The 9,342-nt window shown below is 43.1% G+C and overlaps 1 protein-coding gene across 1 annotated transcript; it reads left to right on the top strand.

The window, feature by feature from the left end:
* Positions 1-407: 407 nt before the first annotated feature.
* Positions 408-2,177, top strand: LOC101531475 (gamma-crystallin A). The gene is given in 4 exon segments (XM_004576883.2): positions 408-416; positions 519-534; positions 537-760; positions 1,843-2,177. Coding segments are annotated over 4 exon segments (522 nt in total). The 3' UTR covers positions 2,116-2,177.
* Positions 2,178-9,342: the final 7,165 nt, after the last annotated feature.

Genomic DNA, 9,342 nt, shown 5'->3' with positions numbered 1-9,342 from the left:
CCTTCTGGAACTCATGCAAGCTTCGTGTGTCCCTCAGATGAAAGCACCCCGCTCCATCTCAGCAGTTTCATAGGCAAACACTGTGCAATGCGGGGCATGCACCGTATTTCCAGAGTGCTGCCTGGGACGAGAGGGCCGCCCTTTGTCTCCAAGGTCAGAATGCCTCTGCTGACTTCAATACCTTTCACTGGAGCTGCTGAGGACAACTCGAAAATGCCAGAGAGAACGACAGTCCCCTGCCCCATGATCCCAAATGAAAAACAGACAGAACACAGAAATCCCCTTACGCACTACCCCCAGGTCTCTTTTGTGTTGTTCTTGCCAACGCAGCATCCGTCCTGCTATATATGCCGCCTGCCATTCTCCTCGCCACCACAGTGGACGCTGAACATCCGGTATCAACAGCCATGGGGAAGGTGAGCCCACCAAGGTACCGCACTGTGGCTAGGGAGTATCTGCTCTGGGTAGGGGACATGCCATCCAGCTCACTCTCTGCTGTCACTTGTTTTCCACTGTAGATCACCTTCTACGAGGACGGGGCTTCCAGGGCCGCTGCTACCACTGCAGCAGCGACTGCCCCAACCTGCAGCCCTACTTCAGCAGCTGCAACTCCATCTGCGTGGACAGCGGCTGCTGGATGCTCTATGAGCGCCCCAACTACCAGGGCCACCAGTACTTCCTGCGGCGGGGCGAATACCCCGACTACCAGCAGTGGATGGGCCTCAGCGATTCAATCCGCTCCTGCCGCACCATTCCTTACGTGAGTTCTGCTTCTAGGACCTAGCATGAAAGCATCAGTAGTTGGTGGCTGATGTTGACAAATGTCCGTTTGCTCCAGGCCAGAACCCGTACAGCAAGGCTTCTAAGGAAAAACCTCCCATCTACTGGCTCACTCCCCAAATGCCTGGGAGCTGTGCTCCTAATCCAGATCTCTCATGGGACTGGCAGGGACCCAGCTTCTTAAGCCACCATGAACTGCTTTCCACAGTAGGTATTAACAGGAAGCTGGGATCAGAAGTGAAACCAAGACTGGAACCCTGGCTGACATAGGATGGATACCTCCTCAAACAACATCTTCTCCATTGCACCAAGGCCTGACTCACACACAATTCTTTCAATGATTAAAAAATAACAGGCTATGGGAAACAAGATGAATATATATATATATTTCGACTGGTTGATATTTTTTTTCTAGTACATTCTATGACATAATGATTCGGATCCTAGAGCACTGGCTTCCTATTTCCCGAGATTCATTATCAGCTCACTTCTGACAAGGCTACCTCAGATGACCAATTAGGACGCACAGTCACCATCTTCCCCAAAGGACTGCTTCGTCTTGTTGAACCACACAGAGCATGGCATCAAATGCGCATAAGATTTAGGATTGAAGTCATGTTTAAACTAGAACAAATGGTAAACCTGAAAGCACATTTATTTGAGATGAGAAAAAAAAAGCCTCAAATTACAAATGGCTTGGCAAAATATCATGTAAAAAGATGGAGACAAATTGTGAGTGTCAAAGTGACTGAAAGATGAATCCAACTACGACTTGGTGACGTGAAGTCACAAAGGAAACAGAAATGGCAGCTCCTCTGGCAGTCTGGTGAGCTAGCCTGTGAGAGGGCTCCCATGCCCTGTGTCTTGTTTCTTCCATAAGCTCTCAGGTTCACTACTCAAGTCAGCTTTATTTCTGCCTGTCTCTTGAGTAGAACAACATAAGGAGTAGGATTAGAGAAGGTGTGAAAATTGTGCTCCATGTGGACGCAGACTGACAAGGTCCCTTTGGTTGGCCCCAGGGAAGCACACTGTTAATTCTTCTTCTGTTTATCGTCACCACAGACCAGTTCTCACAGGATAAGGCTATATGAGAGAGACGAGTACTGGGGACTCGTGTGCGAGCTCACTGAAGATTGCTCCTGCATCCACGATCGCTTCCGTCTCAATGAGGTCTACTCCCTCCATGTGCTGGAGGGCTGCTGGGTCCTCTATGAGATGCCCAGCTACCGTGGGCGGCAGTACCTGCTCAGACCTGGAGACTACAGACGCTACCATGACTTGGGGGCCATGGATGCCAAAGTCGGCTCTCTGAGACGGGTCATTGACTTGTACTAGGCTGTGCTTTCCCCGTGTTCCACAATACAAATGCAATAAACACATCCACTGTGTTCCTGGCACACAGCGGCTCCTGTTTATCCCTGCGTAGTAACTGAATTTTAGTGAATAGTGACCCCTGCCAGTTCCTGTGACCATGAAAGATGTTCTGAGTGCTCATGGATTTCCCATTAGTGAGGCAACAGTATCTATCAGTATCCATCTACTGCTGTCATGGGAAGGTGACAGGCTGCTCTGCCTTCCAACAACTACAGTCTGAAGGAGAGAAAAAAATGAACACAATGAATAAGTAACAGAAGCCACAGAAGGGAAACAATGTAGACTGCACAGTAGCAGAGGCATCAGACAGGGCATTGCTGGAGGGAACTGGCAGTGCTGCAGACTCAGATCAGACAAGAAAAGACACAGAAAGAGAATTTCCCAAGAATTTGCAAGCTTAAATTTACTTACATGAGAGGCAGAGGCAGACACAGAGAGCGCTCTTGCCAAATGCCTACACCTGCACCGACTTGGGGTGCGTTGGTGCTGAAGCCTGGGAGCTGGGAACTGCCTCGGGGTCTCCAGTGAGAGCAACGAGGACCCAGTTACTTGAAGTACTGTTGCTGTCTCCCTGAGTCTGCATCAGCTGGAAGCTGGAGCCAGGAACCAAACCCAGGCACTCCTCTATGAGACACAGGGGTCTCAACTTTACCACTTGGCCAAATGCCCAACCTAAACATCCCGGACTGCTTACGCTACCTCTACTATTTAGGAGGAAGGTGACAAACCCAGTTCTATGTTCCAAGGACTCTCCCAGTGTCAACTGAGAATCTTTGATTCCAGAAAACCCACCAGTTTCACAAAAAGTAGGAGAACCAGTTACTCACTTACAAGCTTAGTGCATTAAAGAAGTCACCTTATATCCTCTCTGTGTCCAAAGAATCATTGAAAACTCTAAGTGATAACTACTTCCCAGGATGATCATGATGAAAAGAGAGGAAAATTTGTGAACATACTTTGTCACTTTTAAGTTATCACACAAATATAAGAATTGAATATATCTACAATGTCTCCTCAAATTCAACAATGCAAACTGGTCTTTATCTTGGATTCAAATATGTCCTTTTATCAAGATCAATGATCAAAGATCCCATTAGTGGAGTATTAACTACAATGCAACCTGACTCTAGAATTTCTTCCTGCTGACAGATCTACTCTTTTACAATGTTAGATTCTTTTCCAAATTTATATAAACAAAATAATATTCTGTCCTGATTGAATTTTTTTCTAGAAATTGTTATGCTGATTGTAAAATCTAAATGGGAGGACAGCACTGTGGCATAGCCAGTAAAGCCAACACCTGCGGCATTAGCATCCCATATAAGCACCAATTTAAATCCTGGGTGCTCCATTTCCAAACCCGTTCCCTGTTAATGTGTCTGGGAAAGCAACAGAGGATAGCCCAAGTGTTTGGGTTCCTGTGTCCATGTGGGAGACTTTAAAGGAATTCCTGGATTCTAACCAGTCCAGATCCAGCTGTTGCGGCCATTTGGGGGCATGAACCAGCAAAAGGAATGCTGTCTGTTTTTGTCTCTCTTTTTCTTTTTCTGTAACTCTATCTTTTAAATAAATGAATAAATCTTTTAAAAAATAAAGTCTACATGGACCCAGAATAGCCAAAATAATCTTGAGGAAAAGCAAACAATAATATTCACACTTCCTAGTTTCACAGCTTGCCACAATACAATGGTAGTCAAGACAGCTAGGCACTGGTATAAAGACAGATATACGGATTAATGAAACAGGATTGAGAGTCCAAAAGCAAACCAACTTGTATGATTTTGGACAAGGATGCTAAAAACAACTCAATAGAAAAAGAATTTCTTCGAGGAATGGTGTTAGAAATACTGGGTATCTCTGTGCAAAAGAATCAAGCTGGATTCTAATCTCATACCTATACAAAAATTAACTCAAAATAGATCAAAGGCCTAAAATATAAGAACTGAATGTATAAAACCCTCAGAAAAGAAACATAGGCATTCAACTTTGTGACTTTTTTTATCGGACAAAGCTTTCTTAGCCATGATACGAAAAGCACATGCAACAGAAAAGAATAACACTTATATTGGGACTCTTAATTGACTGTGATGATATTCTACCAGCTCTAACTTCAAACCAGAAAAGGTCTCCCCAAGAAACTGTTCAACCCATCTGGACAATAAGTAGCTGGACTCTATGCTTGGTATATGTTTGCAAGGAAAGAATCTTGATTGAATTTGAACTGTAATACTGCATCAAGGTGGAGGAATCCACCAGGGGGGAGGGGAGGGGGCGGGGTGGGGGGATTCCCAGAACCTATGAAACTGTCACATAATGCAAAATAATTAATAAAAAAAAATGAAAAAAAAGAAAAGAATAACATTTAAAAACGTTATGCATCAAGAGATATATTCAAGAAAGACATGGTGGTGAACATTTGCCATGCAGTTTAACTATTGCTGCTGCTGCTGCTGCTGCTTCTTGGAAAGGCAGATATATATAGAGAGAGGAGAAACAGAGGAAGATCTTCCGTCCAATGGTTCACTCCCCAAGCAGCCACAACAGCTGGAGCTGAGTTGATCCAAAGCCAAGAGCCAGGAGCCAGAAGCCAGGATCTCTTCCGGGTCCCCTACACAGGTGCAGGGTCCCAAAGCCTTGGGCAGTCCTCGACTTCTTTCCCAGGCTACAAACAGGGAGCTGGATGGGAAGCAGGGCCACCAGGATTAGAACTGGCGCCCATATGGGATCCTGACATGTTCAAGGCGAGGACTTTAGCTGCTATGCTATCGCACTGGGCCCTAACTACTGCTTTGGAAGTTTGAATCCCATATTGAAGTGCCTGGGTTTGTGTCCCAGATCCATCCCCCACCCGTTCCAACTTCTTCCTGATGCATACCTTGGGAAACAGCAGATGATGCCAACCAGTGCGTCACTGCCACCAATGTGGGAGACAGGGATTGAGTTCTTCCTACTAACTGATTGGCCCAGTCCCAGCTCCTATGGGCATTTGGGAAGTGAATCAGCATATGGGCCACCTCTCTCTGTCAATGTCTACTTCTGTGCTATTCATATAAATAAACAAAAATTTTAATTAATTAAATAATTTATCTTTTATTTGAATGGCAGGTTTACAGAGAGGAGAGACAGAAAGATTTTCCTTTTACTGGTTCACTCCTCAAATGACTGCAAAAGCCAGAGCTGAACTGATTTGGAATCAGAAGCCAGGACCTTTCTCTGGGTCCTGCACATGAGTGCAGGGCCCAAAGATTTGAGCAAACCTCTACTGCTTTCCCAGGCCATAAGCAGGGAGCTGGAAGGGAAGTGGAGCAGCCATAACATGAACCAGCATCCACAAGGGATGTTGGCGCTTGCAAGGTGAGAATTTATCCATTGAACCATTATACTGTGCCCAAACAATCCAAGTTTTTAAGTGGCAAGTGACTTGAATATATGTCCAAAGGAAATATCCAAATGGCTAACAATGAAATGAAAAAGTCTCATATCCTTAGCTATAAAGGAAACTAAAATCAAAATCATGGTGGGCTACTACTTAATAACCACTACTCTGACTCTAATTTGTAAAACACCCAAACAAAACCCAGAAAACAGAGCCTGTGAGGATGCAGAGAAATTTCTGGTGGGAATGTAAAATGAATTAGCTGCTGTGGGAAAGTTTGGCAGTTCTTTTAGAAGTGAAACATAAGTGCCTAATGATTCAGCAATTCCGCTTCTAGGAATATACTCAAAAGAACTGAAACAGCTGTCCAAGCAACAATTTATACATGAATGTCCATAACAGTTTTAATCACCGTAACCAAAAGAAAGAAACAGCCCAAATGTCCAAAAGTCCAAGGATTATTTAAAAAAAGGTGATATGCAATGAAATGTTTTTTGGTGATTACACAAAGAGGGCACTAATACATGCTACAACATGGATGAACATGAAGGAATCCACTCACAGAACACCATGAATTATATGATTCTGTACATGTGAAATACGCAAAATGAGCAAATCAATAGACAGTAAGTAGATGTGTGATTGCTCAGGGTTTGGGGCATGGATGGATAAGGACGTGGCTGCTAAAATGTGTGGGCTTCTTCCTCCTGGCGAGAAACACAGTGTGAAGCTGACTGTGGTGATAGTTCACACGTATCTAAGAACACACTAAAACCACAATTACACATTGCAAATGCATGAACTGGTGCATTATTTCTCAAGAAAACTGTTTTTTTTTTAAATTAACATCCAGATCACAATTTTAAATAATGAAGAGCTGTTTAAAAGAAAGTTTCTTCCTGTTGAGTACATGTGATAAATTATAATTAGGAAGTTATTAATTGAAACTGTTGAAACTCTCACCAACACCAAACACTTAGACTGGTTTTGGAACTGCTTACCTAGTTCACAGCATGTTCTGCTCTAGTTAGGTGACTAGTAAAATATGCATTCTAGTTTAGTAAATGAGATAAAAACAGGTGATACGTCTCACTGAAAACAATTTTGTTAACTTGAAGTTCCATCTTTTTTTTAGTCTTTATTTTTGAAATTTATCACACAATCCTGTATAGTCTGGGATTCCCCTCCCCCCAATTTTCACTCTCCAATTGATTTTTCCCATAATGTCACAACTCTTCATAAGGAGTTACAATTCCATCAGTCTGCTGTTTCAGTGTGCCCAGACATTGCTGGTAATGTCAGACAGGCCATCATCCCATTGTCTAGCTATATCCAACACTTCCACTAGGAGTCCATCTTTTGTTTGGAAGCAGAGCTGCACATTGCTTTGTTTCTCCATTATTCCACCACTATACATTCCATTTTGCATGATGGATTCCTTATATTAGAGAGAACATATGGTATTTCTTTTTTGTGATTGACTTACTTCACTGAGCATAATGGTCTCTAGTTGAGACCATCTATAATTTCATTCTTTTTAATTGCTGAATAATATTTCGTGAAATAGATGTACCACAGTTTCTTTAGCCACTCCTCTTAGGGTGGGCATCTGGGTTGTTTCCGTGTCTTTGCTATTGTAGATTGCGCTGCTATAAATATCAGATTACAGATAGCCTTCTCATATATATAGTTTTTATTTCTTTTGGGTATATTCCTAGGAGTGGGATAGCTGAATCTGAGGTTGCATCTTAATCTGAGCGAATGGAAAGGTTTAGAAACCTAAATTTTATTGACAGAGCCCACTACAAGCATCCAAAACAAGAAATGTGCAGAGGATGAGTTCTAAGTTTCCTTCCAAAGCTGACTCTTTGAGAATACTGGGTTTTGAGGTGAGGTATGTCAATGGTTACCAATGTATGCTGTGAGGTCCATGGACTTGGCTTCTGCCTTGGTCAGATATTGGTTGTGGGGTCTTAAATAGCTTCATTAAATTCCTCAGCCTCTGATTTACACTTTAGTATTCTCCCAAAGAATAAATATCTTCCATAGTAAGTAAACTAGCATATTGTAGAGATCACTAAGTTGGACTCATGCTCAGATATTATAAGAAAGCAGATCAAAATAAATAAGCTGTTTTCTAGAGACTTTCTATAGTGCAAGGGAATGTGAACATCTTTGGCATCCTCTCAACAATCATCCATCTGTTGCCTTAGAAGGTGATGCGCAATGAGGTGAAACAAAAATTACAAAGCCTTTCATATTTCGTTGAACACAGAACTCATACAGTGAGGCTGAATAAATCAATCAACTGGTCAGTTCACTACCATTTACTAGAACTCCCGTAATAGTCATACAGATTCTCAGGGTTGGTAGGCATATAGCAGGCTATTCGGATGGTAATGCTTGTGAGTATTTTTTAAGTAGGGAATTTTACCTAATATAAAAAGCATGTGAGGACCTTGCATGATAGCCTAGTGGCTGAAGTATTTGCCTTGCACGTGCCAGGATCCCATATGGAAGCGGTGTGTATGCCTGTTGCTCCATTTCTCATCCAGCTCTCTACTTGTGACCTGGGAAAGTAGTAGAGGATGGCCCAAAGCCTTGGGACCTTGCACCCGTGTGAGAGACCAGAATAAGCTCGTGGCTTAAAAAGTTTTAAAAGAAGAAACATAAAAAAATACAATATAGACACCTGGAAAGCTAATATTTACACAGGCCATTGGCATTTGGAGAGGCAACTGGAAGGAGGCAGACTTGAGTTCAGTTCTTTGTTCTTTCACTCTCTAGCTATGGGAATCCTTTTGGATTTCTTTCTTCAATTAGACTTGGCCAATCAGGTTTCCTGGCCTGAGTGCATTAGAGAACTTCTCTGGTGGAACTCTTCCCCAGGGGGAGGCGTTTTCAGGACAGCAGGACATGCCCACATCTCTCCTTGTATTCCACACTCCGTCATTCCCTCTATTTAAACCCAAGCTCACTTCAGGAGAGTCTTTACAAGAACTATCCTCCTGGGAGCACAGATAGACAAAGCACAGCTGTTTCCCAGGGGACTAGTGCGTGGATGGACCTCAGACGTGCGAGGAAGTAGGATGAGAGAAAGGTAATCCACACAGAAAGGTGCATCTACGCTCTTGGCCCAGATCCCTCAATAGTGTATCAGCGGCAGGCCTGCTAATTATGGTGCTGGGTTGACTACATGTAGTACTGTTTGGGCTAAGCTAGGCACTCATTATAAAGCAAGCTCTTAGGAGCTGCAATGTTTGCCACAGTTCAAGCCTGTTGATGGAAATGAAAGCTACCATGACCATATCAATGATGAATAGTTACAAAGGTTCATATGCTAAAGACATACAGCTGGTTATCAGGGGGCCAAGAAAAAAAGTCAGCAAACGCTACAGGAAAATCCAAATTGTAAACTAAAACATTGGTTGTGAGAGTGGGGAGGGAACTTTGATGACTCTTAAATGAATGATTTCGTTTTAGAAGAAGCCAGGGTGTCATCAGATTTACTGATTTTTTTTTATACGACAGATTATTTTAAACATAAATTCCTAAAAGACCTTTGACGATTTTACATTTTTTTCTCTAACTTAAATAAAGCCTGTCAGGGTGGGCATTTGGCCTAGTGGTTAAGCCATCACTTAAGGCAGCTGCATACCACAGCAGAGTGTGTGGGTTCAATGCCCAGCTCCAACTCCTGACTCCAGCTCACTAAGAAAGACCCTGAGAGGCAGCCACGCCTGTGGGAGACCTGGGTTGTACTCCTGGATCCCGCATTGGGCTCAGCCTAGCTTCAGTGTTGCAGGCATTTT

Source organism: Ochotona princeps, chromosome 5 (genome assembly GCF_030435755.1).
Source record: "Ochotona princeps isolate mOchPri1 chromosome 5, mOchPri1.hap1, whole genome shotgun sequence".
NCBI lineage: Eukaryota > Metazoa > Chordata > Mammalia > Lagomorpha > Ochotonidae > Ochotona > Ochotona princeps.
This window is presented reverse-complemented; position numbering and strand designations above follow the sequence as displayed.